The sequence below is a fragment of the Nematostella vectensis genome, chromosome 6, assembly GCF_932526225.1.
Source record: "Nematostella vectensis chromosome 6, jaNemVect1.1, whole genome shotgun sequence".
NCBI lineage: Eukaryota > Metazoa > Cnidaria > Anthozoa > Actiniaria > Edwardsiidae > Nematostella > Nematostella vectensis.
In genome coordinates this window covers 1,629,155-1,652,337 of record NC_064039.1, presented here as the reverse complement: position 1 = coordinate 1,652,337, position 23,183 = coordinate 1,629,155, and the positions used below count along the sequence as shown (strand labels likewise).

At 42.9% G+C, this 23,183-nt stretch overlaps 3 protein-coding genes across 7 annotated transcripts in view; 2 read left to right on the top strand and 1 right to left on the bottom strand.

Moving 5' to 3' along the window:
• The first annotated feature begins 14 nt into the window (after positions 1 to 14).
• Positions 15 to 6,472, top strand: LOC5505585 (charged multivesicular body protein 3). 2 transcript variants are annotated; one of them, XM_048729025.1, is made up of 8 exons: positions 40 to 164; positions 930 to 1,022; positions 1,436 to 1,496; positions 1,604 to 1,783; positions 2,059 to 2,180; positions 2,554 to 2,665; positions 4,027 to 4,067; positions 5,819 to 6,472. In XM_048729025.1, the coding sequence occupies exons 4-8, from the start codon at positions 1,621 to 1,623 to the stop codon at positions 5,903 to 5,905; spliced, it is 525 nt and encodes a 174-aa protein (XP_048584982.1). In that variant the 5' UTR covers positions 40 to 164; positions 930 to 1,022; positions 1,436 to 1,496; positions 1,604 to 1,620; the 3' UTR covers positions 5,906 to 6,472. The 2 variants fall into 2 exon arrangements, with proteins under 2 accessions (XP_001626340.2, XP_048584982.1); XM_001626290.3 differs by lacking the exon at positions 930 to 1,022 and having other exon boundaries at positions 15 to 164.
• A 1,748-nt stretch (positions 6,473 to 8,220) lies between these two features.
• LOC116607038 (uncharacterized protein K02A2.6-like) lies at positions 8,221 to 12,813 on the top strand. The gene is made up of 2 exons (XM_048728895.1): positions 8,221 to 11,827; positions 12,467 to 12,813. Exons 1-2 carry the CDS (start codon positions 8,221 to 8,223, stop codon positions 12,811 to 12,813), a joined length of 3,954 nt encoding a protein of 1,317 aa, XP_048584852.1.
• A 3,136-nt stretch (positions 12,814 to 15,949) lies between these two features.
• The window catches only part of LOC5505571 (kinesin-related protein 8), a 29,846-nt gene continuing 22,612 nt past the window's right edge, over positions 15,950 to 23,183 (bottom strand). For all 4 annotated transcript variants that reach the window (XM_048728464.1, XM_048728466.1, XM_048728465.1 and 1 more), the window contains 4 exons: positions 21,905 to 21,976; positions 21,285 to 21,455; positions 18,214 to 21,103; positions 15,950 to 17,113 (listed from right to left, as the gene is read on the bottom strand). In XM_048728464.1, the coding sequence (XP_048584421.1) occupies positions 16,507 to 17,113; positions 18,214 to 21,103; positions 21,285 to 21,455; positions 21,905 to 21,976 (3,740 nt within the window). In that variant the 3' untranslated portion in view covers positions 15,950 to 16,506. The remainder of the gene's footprint in view (positions 17,114 to 18,213; positions 21,104 to 21,284; positions 21,456 to 21,904; positions 21,977 to 23,183) is intronic.

Sequence of the window (23,183 nt, the reverse complement as noted above, 5' to 3'; positions counted from 1 at the left end):
GTGATCGACTTGATCGATGACGTCACTGGGTGAATGAAGTTTATTTTTGAGCAGCATCAAGAAGGAACTGAGGTGGTCGTGTTTCTCTTCTTGATTTAGTGAGCAGTTTCCACCAAAGCATGGGGCTGTTTGGACAGACCCCGAAGAAAACCCCTAAGGAACAAGTAAGCAGTTTATTTTGTTGAGGTTAACAGTCAGATTTCTAGTATATCCTCAATTTGAACGCTAATTGAAAAATTTCAATGCACCGCTGAAAGTTTCACTGAAACTAATCATAAAACATACAATATTGGGTTTGTTGCGATTTTTTTTGCAGTTTCTGTAAGACTATCTTAAAATTACTTAAACAAGAAATGTTGTACAACAATTCATATTACAAGTTGCAATAATATTTAACTTAGTTTGCTTTGCAGCCAGAATTAACACCCAGCTCTTCTATTAGAACTCCATCTACACGTGCAATTTTTAGTTGACAATTTTAAGTTGACAACAATATCTGACCGTGTAGATAGACCAGCAAAGAGTTGTTGGTATGCAGTGAGAGAGACTGGAAACTTATGTTGTGACGTCAAAGTAGTTGTCAATTTTTATTTGTTGGCATCTACATGAGTAAGTTTTCATGTTTACAATTTTTGATTGCAGAAAAAAGCAAACCTTCTAGGTTTTGAAGAACTATAGTTGCTGACTTTTCATCATCTACACGAACAAATAAAAATTGTCACATAAAACTTAATGGCCTATATACACAGCAAACTTTAGTTGTCAACTGAAAATTTCTTGTGTAACTGTGGCTTTAGTCCGAAAAGCAATGAAGCCACCGTTTTTTAGTCACACGTGTACCTTGTGTCTTTTGTTTACAAGTCATGACTGGTTTTTGGTGGATGTCAATCATGACTTTTAAGTTCTTCCAATTCCCCATTGTGTTACAGGTTTAGGCCGATCACAACAAAAACAACATAATTGATCACCTCCCTAGCTACAGGTAGCCTGCGTGCATTCGGTAAACGCAAGCTTAACCTCTGGTAATAAAGGAACTTTTTCCGGCTGCACACAGGCTAAGCTACAGTCAATGATACCTATTAACTCTTAGCCAGCAATTAAGTAAAGTTCAAATTGTATTTAAGCTTTGCGTTGTTGATTTAGTGTGTATTTGCGTAAAGCATGTATCTCTTGTCTGCTTTTTTACGCCTGGTGCTTCTCTGTACTTTCTCATTGGTTTGTGGTTAATTGCTAAGTGGCTTCCATCACTAGAAACCATTCTTGACCCGGGAATGAAAAGTATTAGATCCATGTGTAATGGCATGTATTTCTGCATAAGGTTGATTAAAATTGACTGGATGTATTATGATGCCTTACAATTGTATGCATTGCCCTTGTCCATCCAAAGATGATCAAAGCTCACTTATAATTGGTTTATTATCATTTTCTATGGCAGGTAAGGGAGTGGTGTGCTACGGTCCGCAAAGAGAACAGACAGCTGGACCGACAAATCAGAGGTTTGTAGTGGAGGTTTTTTGTAGAATGTGTTAGCTTCCATAAAAAAATCCTCTTTTATTTAATATTACAGTTATTGCTATTATTAAATGTAGATCTTGATTTTTAGCCATTCAGAATGAAGAGATGAAAGTAAAGCGTTCAATAAAAGATGCAGCCAAGAGAGGTGACAAGGATGTTTGTAACATTCTAGCCAAGGAAATAATTCAGTCAAGAAAAGCAGTCAACAAGATGTACTCCTCAAAGGCACAGCTCAACTCAGTCGAGATGCAAATGAAAAATCAACTTGGTGAGTGTGGTGTAGAACACAATCTTCTTGTGGTCATTAGGGTAAGCGGGACTAATAGCACAGGGCCATAAAAAGTTAGCGGGACCTCATATTCATATTCATATGCAGTAGGTATCGTAGGTCTCATGGGGTATACATGACTTTATAATTCATGTGTATCCGAATGGCCAGGTTTCCATTCCCATGCCAATTATCTCCTATTTCTAAATTCAACTGAATGAGCTCTCCCCAGTTAAATCAATATTCAATGCTGTAGTTGCAAATTATTTCTACAGCAACATTACGTATGGCTGGCGCTATGGAAAAGAGCACTGAGGTCATGTCAATGATGCAAAAGCTGGTGAAGCTTCCAGAAATACGACAGACAATGATGGAATTGTCCAAAGAAATGATGAAGGTACACACTCACTATCAAACCCAGGGTTTAAAATAGCGGCCGGCTGCCAACTTTTTTTTTGTATTCCCCTTTCATATTTTGAGTATGCAAGCTTTTTTTCCCAACAAAATCCACAAAGCCGGCAAAATCTAGCATATTTGAAAAGACAATGCAAGACAATCGCAAGACGATGGCGTTATTTCAAAACAACAACAATCGCTTTGGTTGCCAATGGGGCTTTAAAAAGTCTTTTCTATTCCTTGCAATTAACATCAAGTCCCAAAGGTTGTTTTCTGCCTCAGTCCACATATTTCAATTTTCCCAGGTAAATCTTCTGTAATTTGACTATTTAGCTACACACATCAGCATTTCATGGTATGCTTGTGATTTCTAGGCTGGTATTATTGAGGAGATGGTGGAAGACACTTTTGAGGGGATGGAAGAAGATGACATGGAGGAGGCTGCTCAAGAAGAGGTTGACAAGATCCTCTTTGAAGTCACAGCAGGTAAACTTCATCAAGTGATTTGATGATGATGGTGATGACAATAGTAGTGGTAATGGGTGTAGAGATAATGATGATGATGACAGTAGTATGGGTAATAGGTGTAGTAATGGTGGTAATGATGACAATAGTAGTGGTAATGGGTGTAGTGATGGTGATGGTGATGACAATAGTAGTGGTTATTGGTGTAGTGATGGTGGTGATGATGACAATAGTAGTGGTAATGGGTGTAGTGATGGTGGTAATGATGACAATAGTAGTGGTAATGGGCGTAGTGATGGTGGTGATGATGACAATAGTAGTGGTTATTGGTGTAGTGATGGTGGTGATGATGACAATAGTAGTGGTAATGGGTGTAGTGATGGTGGTAATGATGACAATAGTAGTGGTTATTGGTGTAGTGGTGGTGATGTTGACAATAGTAGTGGTTATTGGTGTAGTGGTGGTGATGTTGACAATAGTAGTGGTTATTGGTGTAGTGGTGGTAGTGGTGATGGTGATGACAATAGTAGTGGTTATTGGTGTAGTGATGGTGGTGATGATGACAATAGTAGTAGTAATGGGTGTAGTGATGGTGATGGTGATGATGACAATAGTAGTGGTTATTGGTGTAGTGATGGTGATGTTGACAATATTAATGGTAATGAGTGTAGTGATGGTGATGGTGATGATGACAATAGTAGTTGGTTTTTGGTGTAGTGATGGTGATGTTTACAATATTAATGGTAATGGGTGTAGTGATGGTGGTACTGTAATGATGACAATAGTAGTCGGTTTTTGGTGTAGTGATGGTGATGTTTACAATATTAATGGTAATGGGTGTAGTGATGGTGGTACTGTAATGATGACAATAGTAGTGGTTTTTGGTGTAGTAATGGTAGTAATGATGACAATTGTTGTAGTAATGGGTGTAGTGATTGTGGTAATGATGACAATAGTAGTGGTTATTGGTGTAGTGATGGTGATGTTGACAATATTAATGGTAATGAGTGTAGTGGGGGTGATGTTGACAATATTAATGGTAATGAGTGTAGTGGGGGTGATGTTGACAATATTAATGGTAATGAGTGTAGTGGCGGTGATGTTGACAATATTAATGGTAATGAGTGTAGTGGTGGTGATGTTGACAATAGTATTGGTAATAAGTGAATCGGTGGTGATGTTGACAATATTAATGGTAGTGAGTGTAGTGATGGTGATGTTGACAATATTTACGGTAATGAGTGTAGTGATGGTGATGTTGACAATATTAATGGTAATGAGTGTAGTGGTGGCTGTGACAATGGGTTAGTAAAGGTGACAATGATCTGTGATTATGATGCCATGATGTCAGTGTATATACTAATTGCATTTTTGTTGTCCAGGTGCATTGGGTGCAGCAGGCCACGTCACAGAACCACTACCGGTAAGTACCGGACAAAAAGTGACAGAAGCACAGAAAGAGAAAGGAGGATATTTTACAGCTGCAAAAGTCTATGCATCCTCGGCAACCCAGGGATATTTTACTCTAACGTTTCACTCACACTTTATTGTTCCCTATGCTTGTTTATGCTAATCACACCAGTTTAGTTACGGCGGTCTGACGGAAACTTCAACAGGCAAAAGACAAAAGGTTCTATAAGAATCTGCGCTATTTCACAGGTCTCCACTCTAAATTATTATTAGTCACATTCTCAAAAAAATCTCCAATAGATACACTTCTTTTTTCTCAATTAGTGTTGATCTCAGAGTGTGTTCTGTTTATACCATATTGTGATGGGTGATCCTTATGTATTTGATATGTGATCCCTATGTATATGATGGGTGATCCTTACAGTATGTATTTGATAGGTGATCCCTATGTATATGATGGGTGATCCCTCTGTATGTGATGGGTGATCCCTATGTATGTGATGGTGATTCCTATGTATTTGATGGGTGATCCCTCTGTATATGATGGGTGATCCCTCTGTATATGATGGGTGATCCCTATGTATGTGATTGGTGATCCCTATGTATGTGATGGTGATCCCTATGTATTTGATGGGTGATCCCTATGTATGTGATGGGTGATTCCTCTGTATGTGATGGGTGATCCCTATGTATTTGATAAGTGATCCCTATGTATGTGATGGGTGATCCCTATGTATGTGATGGCGATCCCTATGTATGTGATGGCGATTCCTATGTATTTGATGGGTGATCCCTCTGTATATGATGGGTGATCCCTATGTATGTGATGGGTGATCCCTATGTATGTGATGGTGATCCCTATGTATTTGATGGGTGATCCCTATGTAGGTGATGGGTGATTCCTCTGTATGTGATGGGTGATCCCTATGTATTTGATAAGTGATCCCTATGTATGTGATGGGTGATCCCTATGTATGTGATGGTGATCCCTATGTATTTGATGGGTGATCCCTATGTATGTGATGGGTGATTCCTCTGTGATGTGTGATCCCTCTGTATGTGATGGTGATCCCTCTGTATGTGATGGGTGATCCCTATGTATGTGATGGGTGATCCCTCTGTATATAATGGGTGATCCCTCTGTATGTGATGAGTGATCCCTCTGTATGTGATGGGTGATCCCTATGTATGTGATGGGTGATCCCTATGTATGTGATGGGTGATCCCTATGTATGTGATGGGTGATCCCTATGTATTTGATGGGTGATACCTATGTATTTGATGGGTGATCCCTATGTATGTGATGGGTGATCCCTATGTATTTGATGAGTGATCCCTATATATGTGATGGGTGATCCCTATGTATGTGATGGGTGATCCCTATGTATGTGATGGGTGATCCCTATGTATTTGATGGATGATCCCTATGTATGTGATGGGTGATCCCTATGTATGTGATGGGTGATCCCTAAATATGCCATGTTTATCCCAGGAGTGTGATCCCTTTGTATGCTTTGTTAATCCCAGAGTGTGATGGTTGATCCCTGTATGCTTTGTTTATCCCAGAGTGTGATCCCTTTGTATGCCCTGTTTATCACAGAGTGTGATGTGTGATCCCTTTGTATGCCCTGTTTATCACAGAGTGTGATGTGTGATCCCTTTGTATGTACTGTTAATCCCAGAGTGTGATGTGTAATCCCTTTGTATGTACTGTTTATACCAGAGTGTGATGAGTGATCCCTATATATGTTTTATTTATCTCAGACTGTGGAGGGTGCGTCAGCAGATGTTGAGGTAGAGGAAGGCGACATGGATGAGATGAGATCCAGGCTGGAAGCCTTAAGAAGCTAGAAGGTTGACGTTAAGTCACTAGATAAATGCTTGAGAACCCAGAGCTTTCTTTCATCGCCAGTAGGGCCTTTGTGGAGCATCTGCAAAGACCTCTGGGTGTCCAAGCGTACACCAGATATGGATCCTTCAATTTTTTGTATTACAGTTCATCATTCTATATTACAGTTCATCATTCTGTAATCTTTCCGATGATAGGTTGGTCATCTCATATATGGACATCTTTATTTTTATGCGCAAAACTTTATTTTAGACTTCCTAAAAGTGGAAAGTCTAAAAATATTTTGGAGAGTAGACTTTTTAACCAAAATAGCATAGGATTTCTAACCTTGTTAGTCATTACTGTATAAAATTGTGTAAATGTTGTAATTTTGTCTTCAATTTATCATTTTATCAAATAAATTAAAAATGCTTCATCATTGTCAGGCATGACAGGTTAGGCCGGACATAAGAGATGTGAATAGTCCCTAGAATCCATAACTTATATTCAATGTGTCAAACGAATCAATCTTGTCATTAACATTTCTAGTAGGTAACACTGACAATAAATGTAAATATTATCCATCATAATAACTGGCCCTTTGGTCTTAGTTTACAATTATGTCAGCTGAAAATTCGCGCGAGAAGAGTTTGGGCGCATATAGCCAGCTACAATTGGAGAAGCAAGTATGAAATCCCTCACTGTCGTGGGTGGGAAGCCTGTGGGGGTGGCTGTGGGGGGGGGGGGGGGGTGGACCCAACTATTAGGACTGAAACTAGGGGGCAGACATTCTAATACCCGACAGGACGGTAACGGAAGTATCTATAAAAATTAGAACAAGCAGACCTTGTAAAGGCTCGGCAAAATTAGAAAATAGTTGGCAAACCTAAATGGCCAAAACAAATTCGATCCGACACCTCTTCATCATACACCAAGTGGTACCCCAAGAAGGGCGGTGTACAGTAAAAGACTACCCCCTCATTGTGCAGTAGACTACCCGATCATGTGACACACTAGGTTGTGCAGTAGACTACCCGATCATGTGGTTCACTCTAGATTGTGCAGTAGACTACCCGATCATGTGGTTCACTCTAGATTGTGCAGTAGACTACCCGCTCATGCGGTACACTCTAGATTGTGCAGTAGACTACCCGATCATGTGGTTCACTCTGACGCCGTGTCATTCGCAACGGTGCTGCGGCATGCGAGGCAAATTGGACAGCTGCCGCAGAGGAGCGTAGAGCCGCCAGAAAGTCTCAAGATCCCAAAGCTGCAACAATACCATGCCCTCAGTGCCCCAGGCTTTTCCGTGCACAGATTGGCCTTATTAGCCATCTGCGCACCCACAAGCTTCCTTAGTCCCGCTCAGGATGACGGTGAAAATGTAAAATTGAACACGATGGTCCTCGTCGTAGCGACGGACAAACAACAACAACAGATTGTGCAGTAGACTACCCGCTCATGTGGTACACTCTAGATTGTGCAGTAGACTAGCCGCTCATGCGGTACACTCTAGATTGTGTAGTAGACTACCCGCTCATGTGGTACACTCTAGATTGTGCAGTAGACTACCCGATCATGCGGTACACTCTAGATTGTGCAGTAGACTACCCGCTCATGTGGTACACTCTAGATTGTGCAGTAGACTACCCGCTCATGTGGTACACTCTAGATTGTGCAGTAGACTACCCGCTCATGCGGTACACTCTAGATTGTGCAGTAGACTACCCGATCATTACACTCTAGATTGTGCAGTAGACTACCTGTCTACTCATGCGGTACACTCTAGATTGTGCAGTAGACTACCCGATCATGTGGTACACTCTAGATTGTGCAGTAGTGTAATGTTTGGGATTCCTGTTTGTATGACCGCAAGGTTTTCTGGGTAGCAGCAATAAACAACGTGAGTCCGCCATTACTGTTTATTCGTTTTGATCCTAAGGTTTTTCTCAAATACATTACATTTTTTGGCGACGAGGATTTCGGAAATGGCAACCTACGGCAAAATAGACGAATTCGACAGAGATTCTGATTCATGGGAACAGTATATCGAGCGTCTAAACTTCTATTTTGAAGCAAATGGAGTAACTACGTCTGACGATGACTTGAAAATACGCCGTGCAATCCTCCTCAGTTCGGTAGGGAAAAAAACCTACAAATTAATGTCTGATCTGCTGGCCCCAGCGAAACCTGGAGAGAAATCTTATGCTGACTTGTGCACCTTGGTAAAGAGCCATTTCAACCCAAAACCGAGTGAAAGCGTGCACGGCACAAGTTCAATAACCGTTTCAGATTGAGCGGGGAGAACCTGTCTGACTTTGTAGCGGCTCTACGAAACATGGCAGAATACTGCAATTTTGGTGGCAGTCTGGAAAATATGCTGCGTGATCGTCTGGTGTCTGGAATTAACAATGAAAGAATCCAAAGGCGTTTGCTATCAGAAGAGAACTTAACTTTCAAAAAAGCTTACGACATTGCTTCGTCTATGGAAACGACCGCACAGCACATGGCCGATCTTCAATCTGCTCCTTCTACGTTAAGTTCAACGTCTGCATCTGTAAAAAAGGTCAGTTCTTCGCCCTTACCGCGTTCTCAAAGCGAAAATAAAGAGTGTTATCGTTGTGGAAAAAATCACCACCCGTCAAAATGTCGTTTCAAGGAGGCCACGTGCCATTATTGTAAAAAGAAAGGACATATTGTTGCCAAATGTCTCAAAAAAGCAAAAAAGTCGTCCGAGACAACCAAGCCAAATTCAAACCACCATCCAAAACAAGGGAAACCAGCAATTCATGTCCTGGATACTGATAAAGAAATAGAAGATGAAGATATATATCCATTGTTTGCTGTCAGTCAAGGCAACCGCCAAAATCCGTATTTAGTAGATGTTGAATTAAATGGTCTTAAAGTTCAAATGGAACTGGACACTGGTGCATCACTTTCAGTAATCGGAGAGGACATTTTTGATCAATTGAAGAACATTGAGGGTTCATCTCTCAATCTGCAAGATACCAAGCTAACCTTGAAAACATACACCGGGGAGACAATTCCAGTTTTAGGAAAGCTTGTAGTGGAAGTCAAGTACAAGGACTTTTTTGAACACTTGCCAGTTATAGTTGTACAAGGCAAGGTGCCCAGTCTCTTTGGACGAGATTGGTTACAACATGTTAAGTTGTCATGGCCAGAGATTTTCCTAGTTCAAGTTGTATCCCCTGATGTGTCTGACCTGCTACAGAAACATGAAAATTTATTCAAGGAAGGACTAGGGACAATTCAAGGAGTGAAAGCAAAGATATACGTTGATCCTCAAGCCAAACCCAAGTACTTCAAACCTCGCACGTTAGAATATGCACGACGTCAGAAGGTAGAGAGAGAATTGGACCGTTTGTTAGAAGAAGGAACAATTCGTCCAGTTCAATTTTCGGAATGGGCAACACCCATTGTGCCCATCGTCAAATCGGATGAGTCTATACGCATTTGTGGAGACTTCAAAGTTACTTTGAACCAAGTTAGCAAACTTGACAATTACCCAATTCCTAAAACAGAGGATCTGCTAGCTCAACTTGGAGGTGGAGTGCAGTTTACAAAACTAGATCTGAGTCAAGCTTATCAACAACTTGAGTTAGATGAAGAATCAAAGAAGTACACCACTATCACCACTCATAAAGGCCTATTTGAGTACAATAGACTGTGCTACGGCATTGCCTCAGCCCCTGGGATTTTCCAACGCACAATGGAAAATTTACTGCAGGGTATTCCGAATGTTGTAGTACGAATAGATGATATTCTCATTGCCGGGAAGACATCAGCAGATCATCTCAAAAGTCTAACAGAAGTCCTGTCACGTCTGGACAAAGCTGGCGTCCGTCTTAAACGTTCGAAGTGCATTTTTCAAGCACCTGAAGTCACTTACCTGGGACACCGCATAGACAAAGATGGTATCCACCCCCTTGACGAGAAAATCAAAGCAATTCAAGAGTCACCGAGACCTTCTAATCTGAAAGAACTGCAAGCCTTTTTAGGCATGCTTAACTATTACGCTTGTTACATACCTAACATCACTACAATACTATCTCCTTTACATCAGCTGTTAGTCAAAGACACACCTTGGAACTGGAGTGAAGCACATGAAAAATCTTGGAACCAAGCCAAGTCCACACTTCACTCTTCACAACTTCTAGTGCATTACAGCTTGGAAAGAGAGTTAACCCTTGCTTGTGACGCATCACCATATGGTCTTGGTTGTGTTATTTCACATGTGATGGATGATGGGACTGAACGTCCTATTTCATATGCCTCACGTACTCTGTCCCCAGCCGAAAAGAACTATTCACAGCTCGACAAAGAGGCAGCAGCCATCATGTTCGGGGTGAGGAAGTTCCACTCATACTTATATGGACGGAGTTTTACCATCTACACTGATCACAAACCCCTGCTGGGTCTGCTACAGTCAACTAAACAAATACCGACCTCAGCCTCACCACGCATATTGAGGTGGGCGGTATTCCTGTCAGGCTACTCATACACTTTAGTATATCGAGAAGGCCAGAAAAATGGTAATGCCGATGGCCTGAGCCGGCTGCCATTGCCAAATGAAACCAGAAATGTTCCAGTGCCTGGCGACATTATGTTTGTAATGAATCATCTTGAAGTCAACACACCCGTTAAAGTCAAGGACATTGAGCGTTGGACCTCAAAAGATCCTATTCTTAGTGCAGTACGACACCAAGTAATGTCCGGTTGGCCCAATTCAAATGATCGCATTGAGTTCAAGCCCTACTCTGATAGAAAGCACCAACTTAGCTGTCAGGATGGCTGTCTACTCTGGGGCTCTCGCGTAGTCATTCCTCCTCAAGGAAGAGTCAAGCTTCTCCAGGAACTACATGATGGACATCCTGGAATGGTTCGCATGAAAATGTTAGCCCGAAGCTATTTCTGGTGGCCTGGCCTGGACGCGGATATTGAGCAAAAGGTGAAAGATTGCACAAGCTGCCAAAGTAATGCTAAGGCACCTTCTACTGCACCCCTACATCCGTGGGAGTGGCCGTCTAGACCTTGGTCTCGCATACATATTGACTATGCAGGACCTTTCGAAGGACACATGTTCCTGGTGATCGGTGATGCCTATAGTAAGTGGATTGAGGTATTCAAGACAAACTCCAGTACTGCTGCAGTAACTATCCAGAAGTTAAGAGAATGCTTCTCAGTACATGGACTGCCTGATATCATTGTATCTGATAATGCAACTGCCTTCATAGGTGAAGAATTTGCCCTTTTTATGTCTGAGAATGGCATAAAACACATCACTTCAGCACCTAAACACCCAGCATCCAATGGATTTGCTGAAAGATATGTTCGCACTTTCAAGGAAACAATGAAGAAGATGGGAGGGGAAAAGGAAAACTTAGACACGAAGTTAAGCAGATTTCTACTAAGCTATCGTACCACACCTCATGCAACCACTGGTAAAACACCTGGTGAGCTATTAATGAACCGGAAGCTGAAGACGCGCTTGGACCTGGTAAACCCCCTTAGTCAGGACACAATTCGCACTCGTGTAGAAGATAAACAGCTCGCACAGAAGAAACAACACGACAATCTAGTGCCACTCAGAGAATTTCAAGTGAATGACCCAGTATTTGTCAAAAATTTTTCATATGGTCCAAAGTGGTTATGTGGAACAATTATTCAACAGTCAGGACCGGTTTCGTATGTCGTTCAACTCAGTTCAGGTGGAGTGTTTCGACGACATGTTGACCATCTTCGCCTGAGGACAAGCCCACCCACAGTCGCCAATGATCTTCAGAGTTCAACAGAATTGGCCCAAGTTCCAATGCAAACAACTGTACCCAAGCAGATTCCAGAGGAATTTAAGGAACCTGAGATCACAGTTCCAGAACCTTCATTGGAACCGAAGAAGACAGAGCTTCCAGCTTCTGAACCTGCAAGTACTCTGCGAAGAAGTACTCGACTCAAAACCACACCTACTCACCTCAAAGACTATGTATGTTAATTTTAAGCAGCATATCACACACTGTGTACATTTTTCCGGATCTGATGGATTGACAACTTGTCAAGAACTTGTCATGGACATTGTTGTTGTTTTTTACTTATTGACATGTTGTGTGTATAAATTTGATAGTTTTACTGGCCTCAGCAAGCAAGTATTTTTTAGTTGTAAACTTGGGTGGGGCAGTATGTAATGTTTGGGATTCCTGTTTGTATGACCGCAAGGTTTTCTGGGTAGCAGCAATAAACAACGTGAGTCCGCCATTACTGTTTATTCGTTTTGATCCTAAGGTTTTTCTCAAATACATTACAAGTAGACTACCAGCTCATGTGGTACACTCTAGATTGTGCAGTAGACTACCCGCTCATGCGGTACACTCTAGATTGTTCAGTAGACTACCCGCTCATGTGGTACACTCTAGATTGTGCAGTAGACTACCCGCTCATGTGGTACACTCTAGATTGTGCAGTAGACTACCCGCTCATGCGGTACACTCTAGATTGTTCAGTAGACTACCCGCTCATGTGGTACACTCTAGATTGTGCAGTAGACTACCCGATCATGTGATACACTCTAGATTGTGCAGTAGACTACCCGCTCATGCGGTACACTCTAGATTGTGCAGTAGACTACCCGCTCATGCGGTACACTCTAGATTGTTTAGTAGACTACCCGCTCATGCGGTACACTCTAGATTGTGCAGTAGACTATCCGCTCATGTGGTACACTCTAGATTGTGCAGTAGACTACCCGCTCATGTGGTACACTCTAGATTGTGCAGTAGACTACCCGCTCATGTGGTACACTCTAGATTGTGCAGTAGACTACCCGCTCATGTGGTACACTCTAGATTGTGCAGTAGACTACCCGCTCATGCGGTACACTCTAGATTGTGCAGTAGACTACCCGATCATTACACTCTAGATTGTGCAGTAGACTACCTGTCTACTCATGCGGTACACTCTAGATTGTGCAGTAGACTACCCGATCATGTGGTACACTCTAGATTGTGCAGTAGACTACCAGCTCATGTGGTACACTCTAGATTGTTCAGTAGACTACCCGCTCATGCGGTACACTCTAGATTCTTCAGTAGACTACCCGCTCATGCGGTACACTCTAGATTCTTCAGTAGACTACCCGCTCATGTGGTACACTCTAGATTGTGCAGTAGACTACCCGCTCATGTGGTACACTCTAGATTGTGCAGTAGACTACCCGCTCATGTGGTACACTCTAGATTGTGCAGTAGACTACCCGCTCATGCGGTACACTCTAGATTGTGTAGTAGACTACCCGCTCATGTGGTACACTCTAGATTGTGCAGTAGACTACCCGATCATGCGGTACACTCTAGATTGTGCAGTAGACTACCCGCTCATGTGGTACACTCTAGATTGTGCAGTAGACTACCCGCTCATGTGGTACACTCTAGATTGTGCAGTAGACTACCCGCTCATGCGGTACACTCTAGATTGTGCAGTAGACTACCCGATCATTACACTCTAGATTGTGCAGTAGACTACCTGTCTACTCATGCGGTACACTCTAGATTGTGCAGTAGACTACCCGATCATGTGGTACACTCTAGATTGTGCAGTAGACTACCAGCTCATGTGGTACACTCTAGATTGTTCAGTAGACTACCCGCTCATGCGGTACACTCTAGATTCTTCAGTAGACTACCCGCTCATGCGGTACACTCTAGATTCTTCAGTAGACTACCCGCTCATGTGGTACACTCTAGATTGTGCAGCAGACTACCCGCTCATGTGGTACACTCTAGATTGTGCAATAGACTACCCGCTCATGCGGTGCACTCTAGATTCTTCAGTAGACTACCCGCTCATGCGGTACACTCTAGATTCTTCAGTAGACTACCCGCTCATGTGGTACACTCTAGATTGTGCAGTAGACTACCCGCTCATGTGGTACACTCTAGATTGTGCAGTAGACTACCTGATCATTACACTGTAGATTGTGCAGTAGACTACCCGTCTACTCATGCGGTACACTCTAGATTCTTCAGTAGACTACCCGCTCATGCGGTACACTCTAGGTTGTGCAGTAGACTACCCGCTCATGTGGTACACTCTAGATTGTGCAGTAGACTACCTGATCATTACACTGTAGATTGTGCAGTAGACTACCCGTCTACTCATGCGGTACACTCTAGATTGTGCAGTAGACTACCCGATCATGCGGTACACTCTAGATTGTGCAGTAGACTACCCGCTCATGTGGTACACTCTAGATTGTGCAGTAGACTACCTGATCATTACACTGTAGATTGTGCAGTAGACTACCCGTATACTCTTGCGGTACACTCTAGATTGTGCAGTAGACTACCCGATCATGCGGTACACTCTAGATTGTGCAGTAGACTACCCGCTCATGCGGTACACTCTAGATTGTTCAGTAGACTACCCGCTCATGCGGTACACTCTAGATTGTGCAGAAGACTACCCGCTCATGTGGTACACTCTAGATTGTGCAGTAGACTACCCGCTCATGTGGTACACTCTAGATTGTGCAGTAGACTACCCGCTCATGCGGTACACTCTAGATTGTGCAGTAGACTACCCGATCATGCGATACACTCTAGATTGTGCAGTAGACTACCCGATCATGTGATACACTCTAGATTGTGCAGTAGACTACCCGCTCATGTGGTACACTCTAGATTGTGCAGTAGACTACCCGCTCATGCGGTACACTCTCGATTGTGCAGTAGACTTCCCGCTCATGTGGTACACTCTAGATTGTGCAGTAGACTACCCGATCATGCGGTACACTCTAGATTGTGCAGTAGACTACCCGCTCATGCGGTACACTCTAGATTGTGCAGTAGACTACCCGCTCATGCGGTACACTCTAGATTCTTCAGTAGACTACCCGCTCATGCGGTACACTCTAGATTCTTCAGTAGACTACCCGCTCATGTGGTACACTCTAGATTGTGCAATAGACTACCCGCTCATGCGGTACACTCTAGATTCTTCAGTAGACTACCCGCTCATGCGGTACACTCTAGATTCTTCAGTAGACTACCCGCTCACGTGGTACACTCTAGATTGTGCAGTAGACTACCCGCTCATGTGGTACACTCTAGATTGTGCGGTAGACTACCCGCTGATGCGGTACACTCTAGGTTGTTCAGTAGACTACCCGCTCATGTGGTACACTCTAGATTGTGCAGTAGACTACCCGCTCATGCGGTACACTCTAGATTGTTCAGTAGACTACCCGCTCATGTGGTACACTCTAGATTGTGCAGTAGACTACCTGTCTACTCATGCGGTACACTCTAGATTGTGCAGTAGACTACCCGCTCATGCGGTACACTCTAGATTGTTCAGTAGACTACCCGCTCATGTGGTACACTCTAGATTGTGCAGTAGACTACCCGCTCATGTGGTACACTCTAGATTGTGCAGTAGACTACCCGCTCATGCGGTACACTCTAGATTGTTCAGTAGACTACCCGCTCATGTGGTACACTCTAGATTGTGCAGTAGACTACCCGATCATGTGATACACTCTAGATTGTGCAGTAGACTACCCGCTCATGCGGTACACTCTAGATTGTGCAGTAGACTACCCGCTCATGCGGTACACTCTAGATTGTTTAGTAGACTACCCGCTCATGCGGTACACTCTAGATTGTGCAGTAGACTATCCGCTCATGTGGTACACTCTAGATTGTGCAGTAGACTACCCGCTCATGTGGTACACTCTAGATTGTGCAGTAGACTACCCGCTCATGTGGTACACTCTAGATTGTGCAGTAGACTACCCGTCTACTCATGCGATACACTCTAAATTGTGCAGTGGACTAGAGTGGTTTTTAAAATCCCGTGCAACAAAATGTAGCTGTTAAAGTGTAATAGACAAGCCAGAACAAAAGAACAAAGACATCACAGTGTATTAGTACTAAATAAACTAAATTGTATTTTACGGGATTTTGAAAACCACTCTACCCGCTCATGTGATACACTCTAGATTGTGCAGTTCGAACATGCTCGTTTACAACATTTCTTATTTATATTAAAAAAAGGTATTTGAACGACCCAAACAATTTATTGATAATTGTTTATTTGTACAAGGGCATTTGATCACGAGGTCGGTCGGGCTGCCTGTGGTTTCAGTTCAATCTTTGTTTATCGAGCCTACGCCCTCACTCTGCTCCCTTCGAACTATTATATTTGATGTATGTACAAATATTCAGATGATGGACTTGAAAAACTGCCTCACATTATATATTACTTTACTTGGGAAGTATCAAAAGTGATTTTTAATATTTATATTTTCAATATTAAAAGGAGCCACCGTTGTATCTTATTTGTTCCCTCGATCATTCGTCGCATTCTAAGAATTCATAAATTATAATGTTAGTATATTAAATATCTTAAATTTAACTCTTGGTCGTTTAAACGAGACCAGAACTCCTGTGGACCACTACAATGCTTGGTCGAGAATTACTCGGTGTCACTTCGCCGATTCATCGACAGCCTGTCCTTTCTGACCCGTCCTCTTACTGTTTCACATATTATATTAAGAAGCCCACACTCAAGAGATCGCTACGTCGCTTCCGTCAATCGATATTCACTCGGCGCGTTATCGGTAACCTTTTCTGTACGGCTCGTCTCCGCTGTCCCTTCTTTTCTTTCTCACAAGCCCACACATTCTACAGTCTGGCTCAGATCGTCTGCGCACGTCTCGTGGTGCTCGCCTGTCGATTTCTACTCGGTTTGGGCTCGCCGTGTTGTTAGGATTGTCTTGTCCTTTGCGCTGTCTCTCGACGACTGCAATTTTATCCGAATCATCTACGTTATCGTACTCCGAGAGTCTATTGATTTGCTCCTTTAATTCCTTATTTATTTCCGTGGCATTTCTGGGTAATTCTCGAGGGATTGCTTCTAGCAGCTGGCACAAGTCGATATCATCACTGTTCACTTCATCATCAAGTGTACTCGTCTTTACTTTAGGCTGAAAACCCTTAGCTACTACCGCCTCTGGGCTCCCTTCAACTTTCTTGTCATCCTTCTCGGGTAGTTGAGTGGCCTGGAGCGGGGTATCCATCTGTGAGAAGGTCACGTGTTTTTGTGGGCGTATTTTCCGGGAATCCTGGTTGTCATGGTAACACTCTGAACAGCTGACGGTGGAGGCAGTCACGGACGAGTCTGAGCCCCTACGCGCAAGCGTATTGGAGTCTGGAAGATCGCTGCAATAATAAATCATTATTACCGCCTCATCATAACATTAACATATCATACAATCTCGGTATAACATTAACATATCATACAATCTCGGTATAACATTAACATATCATACAATCTCGGTATAACATTAACATATCATACAATCTCGGTATAACATTAACATATCATACAAGCTCGGTATAACATTAACATATCATACAATCTTGCTATAAGGCTCTCCCTGCCTTTAAAAGCCAGCTAGTCAGGTAACCTTCAGTTTTATTTAGTTTTATGGTCAGCATATGACCATATATCATTTCCTGTTATTATTATACGTCCCCCCTACCCTAGGGTCCAGAGGCTATTGTTAGGCTGAAAATTCAGCGGCCTTAGCTCTTTCCTCCTTTTTTTTTTCTGCCCTCTTCTCTTTGATTGAAAAACAAAAAAGGGCCTCGGGTTTTCCCGTGTATTATATTCCAGAATATGCAATCTACAACTGAGAATTGATAACACATTAGACGTTATCGTTCGTACTACCATTTTCACCCATTCCGTGAAATGTTCGTGAACCAACTATTTATCATGGACGAAACTCTTCAGTTCCATTACCACTTTTTTCATTTTTTTTAAACGATATCAAAGAAAATACTTCAACAAAAAAAGCGTATTTTTAAATGGGGAAAATATCTACGGAACCTTCTACCCGACTAAACCGGTCCATATAGAGCCGAGTGTGAGATAGGCTTGTTAGGAAGCGCGTTATCTGATCACAGCGAGAAAAAGAAGACACTAAAAATAAGACCACTTAACATCTACAATGTACGCGAAACCTTATTCGAAATAGTTATAGAAAAAGCGTTTCTGGAGATAAACTTGCAGGCAATTACCGAAAGAAATTAAGGCAACGAATTAAGAGAAAGACGATAAACCTATGGACCTCGTTGTATACACTACAACAAGTCGAGCCAATCCTTATTGAAAATAGAGTAACTACAGTGCTTACAGAAATATAGTCTAATTTTAAAGAGAAGATCCTACCGGACCGGGGTACTTGAAGAAAAGCGAGCCCATACAACAACAACGCTAGTCTTCGCACAGAGAAGCTCACATACGCTTCACATACCTGTCAGGTGTAATGGTGACCACAGGGATCCCATCCGAAACGTCACCAAGCCTCTCCCCGCCCAGTTCATCCTCCAGTGCGCTAATCTGCTCGCGGACCGAGTTGAGTTCCTTCTCGAGTTTCGCCTTGTACTGCGAGAAGTCGATGATGTCTGCCTCTAGCTGGGCGGTCTCCTCCATGTAGGTTAGAAGGTTGGCTCTTAGTAGCTCCGCGGACTCGCCTCGAGTTTCGGGGTCATTCAGGCAGTGTTCACACAGCGTTGTGCCATACTTGCTTTTCATCAACTGGTCGTGCAGGGTAATCTTCTCTTTCAAGAGTTTGCAGATCTCGATTTCCTTAGACGCGAGTTGTGAGGAGAGGCCGGATAGTTTGCCTTCTAACCTGGAGTATAAATCATATACCTCTTCGTCTCGCTCGCCGTTGCGACTGCGATTTGCCTCTTGTTCTCTCAGAGCGCCCAGTAGACGCGTAAGTCGCGACCGCTCTGCTTGATTTAAATACGGAAAGTCTTTTACCGAATCGAAACCTTCATCCGAAAGTTCCCTCTCACTAATCCCTGGCCCGGAAGTCTGCGCGACTTTTCCCCTATCAACAGCTTCCTTGATGATCATAAGCTTTATCTTAAGCTCCTCGTGCATTCGGAAGATCTCCGACTTGTTTTCGCGGATCACGCTTATCTCCGAGGGATTAACGAGGCATTCTTGGTCCGGCACAAGGTAAGATGACGTCACGATGGGGTTAATGTTCGCGTCACTCGACTCGCTGCTTCGCTCGCTACAGGTCTCGGTCAAGTTAGACGTATAGCCCGAGTCACTAGAGACGAAGCGAAGCCTTGTGCCTTGCAACTGATGCGAGTCCAAGCCAAGGCAGGAGAGGATGCTATCCACGATGCACAGCAGCTCTTTCTGTAGCGCTATCACCGTGTTCATTAGTGTGAGTAGCTCCATCTTGACTCTATCGATAGCCCGACTCGCCTCCTGAATACGCTTTTCCAGCCCTTGTCTCTCCTCCTCGATAGAGTTCAGCTCGGACTGCATGTGCGAGTACTCGCCGGTGACTTCAGACATGCTCGTCTCGAGCTCGCCCACTCGGGCCTGCAGCATCTCCTCGCTCCGTTTGTACAGGTCGACCTGCGCTTGCATACTCCGCACTTCCTCAGAGCAAAGGGACGCGTAGTTCCTCAGGCTGTCTGCCTCGGCCGACATAAGCGCCATTTCCTCTGCAAGCTGGGCCTTCTCTTGCAAGCTCAGCGTCAGGCTATCGCGAAGGGTGCTCAGGTTTCTCTCTAATTTACTCAGATCTTTCTGCAGCGTGTCGTTTTCTTCTGTTGTGTCCACACTTATGCCCGCAAGCTCGTGAATGGTAGATTCGAGTCTTGTTTTCTCCTGTAGCAGTTGGTCTAGGTCCGCTTGAAGTTTAGTAATAACGACCTCACGTTTCTCAATGTCTAGTTCTAATCTTTTGTTGCGTACGTTTGAGTTTGATACAATGCTCTCCAGGTCTTGTTCGCGTTTGCGGACGCGTGCTAAGTCGCGCTCTATCGCGGCTCGTTCTGATAACACCGCGTTTGCCGAATCTCGGATTATCCTAGAATGCACATCCATTTTGTCCTTGAGCTTCTTGTTTTCCTCCATGTATACCGCGCTGTCTTTCTTCAGCTGCGAGCACTCCTTAAGAATATGCTGCAGTTCTCCTTCGACTTCGTCTTTGGCGACCCGGTAATCGGACAACTCTTTTTCGAGTTGAGTTCTTTTGCAAGAGAGTTCGTTATACTCGCCATCGAGTTTACCCACCTCGCTCATAAGGTCAACCACTTCATTTTTTAATTTTAGTATCTCCTGGTCTTTTGCAATAAGCTGAGTTTCTAAGTCAACCACAGCATCTTTGAACGAGTCACTCGAAGATGAGTCATTTTCCCGCGAGTTGTTTGGCAAAATCTCATGCCGCTCTACCGTAGAGTTCTGTTGTCGAAGTTGTTCACACTCCAGTTCGAGTTCCTTTATTCTAGATTGCGACCTGGCCTCGTTTGCTTTCTTAATCGCCAGCAATTTGCCAACGTCAGAAAGCTTCTTCTCGAATTCACGCACGTTTTGACAGAACGATGAGTTTTTGGCTTCCGAAATCGAGAGTTTCATTTTAAGACTTTTAATTTCTTCTACATAGTCCTCCCTTTGCCCTCCATCTACCTTATTTTGCTCCTGTATGCATTGCTCTGCCATGCGAAGCTTGGACTCCAAATCCAGTATCTTTTGACCAAGCGCTTCGCTATATTCCTGTGCTAGGGAAAGTTTATCGTTCAACTTTTTGCACAAATCCTCACGAATCTGGGTTTCCTCTGCTCTCATTTTTTCGATGTCACTGGTAAACTTCGCCCTGAGCGCACCAGACTCTGACACGAGCCTCGCATTCTCCGCGAGCAGCTCGTTTATCCGTAATTCTTGCTGCCTGATCCTGTGGTTAGCCTTTTTCAAGTCAGGTGCATCCTCGTATTCTTGCAGCTTCAGCGATAACTCGTCCCTCTCAAACTCAAACTCGTTCATTTTAGCCTTAAGATCTCTCTGCGCGATTGCGCTTGAGTCCATTATATCCCTTAAACTGCTTTGAGTGCGACTCAGTTTTCCTTGCACTTCCTCCAGTCTATGCGCCAGCAGTTCGTTGTGCTTGTCAGCGTCCTCTAGCTTTCTCCTCATGCGCGCGTTGTTCTCGCATAGCGTGCGATTCTCCGCCTCCATCTCCGCCAGACTGGAGCTCTCTAATGGCGTGCTACTGAGTTTCTCGCGACTGTTGGTGCTCTCGGATCCTTCTAGCACGACACCCTCGTCAACTGATATCAGACGCTGAGAACCATCTTCGGATTTTTTGCGGTACTTTAATAGGACTGGATCGAGACCTGCAAACAAATATAAATAAGTGTACATAGGCAACCCAGCTCACGACAAAGTGGATAAAATGGCGGGAACTGATGTGGAAATATCCGATAACCTCAGAGAAACCAGGAGAAACTCTTTGCAAGCTCATGTGGGAAACACATTACATACCGATGATATTTCAACAAAAAAACTAAGACTTACCAGGGTTGGAGTAATCGTATTTGGCATTCTCTATCTTGCGCATGCGCCGTTCCATCTCAGCCTTGTCTAGCAGCAGGATGCAGTTGACGAGCGCTTTGTCCATGAGCACGTGACACAGGGTCTGCTCCAGGCTCAGCACTTCCGCTAGGTCCTGCGCATGTGCAGATGACACTGTGCCGGGGAGTAAAATAAACGTCTTAAAATTACTTTAACACATTTAACACAAACGCCTGAAAATGCCTTCTTCCTTGGAGTGGGTTGCCTTGCATACAAAATTCACAAACTCCTTTCTCTCTATAGCAATTTCTAGGTACGTGAGAGACAAACAGCTTCAGGAAAGCTTATTTTGTCGTCGGTTAACCTGTAGCTCGTTTGCGTTCGATAAAACGTATTTTTGTTACGCTAGTTACGAAGGTTGTAGACTATTTAAACTGTTTCTTGTGTTTTACTAAAGAATTCAAATAGCAAGTTACTAAATAAACCCATAGAGCAGAACAAGAGTATGTAAAGAATACAATGAAATCAGTACCGAGTTAAACCGCGCTCGTTAACACATTGTCCAAGTGACAAGTTTTAAGATCCCGGTCGTTACTATCATGTAAAACATTGTAGTCATTCACCTTGTTTCTTGGCAAACGAGTCTGCGAAATCCCTCAATTGCTCGTACAGCTGCCGCTTATGACTCTCTATCCCTGAAAAAAACACCACGGAATGAGTGAATTGAAAAACGGACACCGCGGACAAGTAGATAGAAGCCACCACTGACATTCTAATACCACGATATGACGTCATTAAGTCACCAATATCCAGATGTCAAAGGGGCCCGAAGTGCCTCTAAGGAGATTATGTTCTGCTAATCCCGCATCCTAATCATATCGTGCTCTTTATATAGACTCAAGACGTCTTTCTGTATATCCATTTTGTTAATAAGTAGACTTTTTGGAGCCAGGCTATAATAACATTAAACTTTGGGATTAATTATCATTTTTCCTAAAAAAATGAGAAATATAATCTAAAAATAAACGCTCATTGTTATTACGGTATCACGTTAGTAACAAGAGAGACGTCTGGATATAGAGTTTAATACTATAGTATTTTTTTGCATCGCCTTTGAAAATAGTATACGGCATCAAGAAAGTACAAAGCTTATAATTCAAATCTCATTAACATGCAATCCATAAGAATTTAGAAAAAAGGGGAAGTAGAAGTTACCTTTTCTGTTTACGCTTTTACATTTTAACATCCTCTTCATGGTACATTTATATTTGTTTGTACCTCCGACCCCAATACCTTGTTTAAGGGTGTTGGGACATTTCTCTGAGGGCCGTTGCTAAGGAAACTTTGAAACGCTATAAATCCGCCAAATATTTGCGAAATAAAATGAATTTAGGTATGGCGTCATTGTTTATCAATGTTTAAATTTTGATGACGTCATCAGGTGCTGACGTCATCGCATGACGTCACAACAACAAAATTCTATAATCTTTGCTGTTGAAGTATCTGCAGTAATAAATGTAGTTTTATAATATTTTTTGTGAGAGTACCTACAAAGATACGTATGCGTTTTGGATTCTGCCAAATAATAAAATTTTCGCACATTTTTAATTTTTATTTTTCCACTTTTTTTAATCCACCACACCTAGATTTTAATCAAAATAACTAATCAATTCCAGGTCATACAGACCCAGAATAGCAGTGTAGTGTAAACAATTTTGGAATCAATTTGGTTTCAGAAAAGACAGCATTTAGGGGAGTTGTGGTGATTCATTAGAAATATTTTCTCATCCAGGCAAAGCCAAACAAGAAAAAAATCATCATGAATCCACCTTTGCTTGCAAATATCCATAAGCAAAGCACTCAATTATGCCCAAAAAGACTTCATGATGTCCTGAGACACTC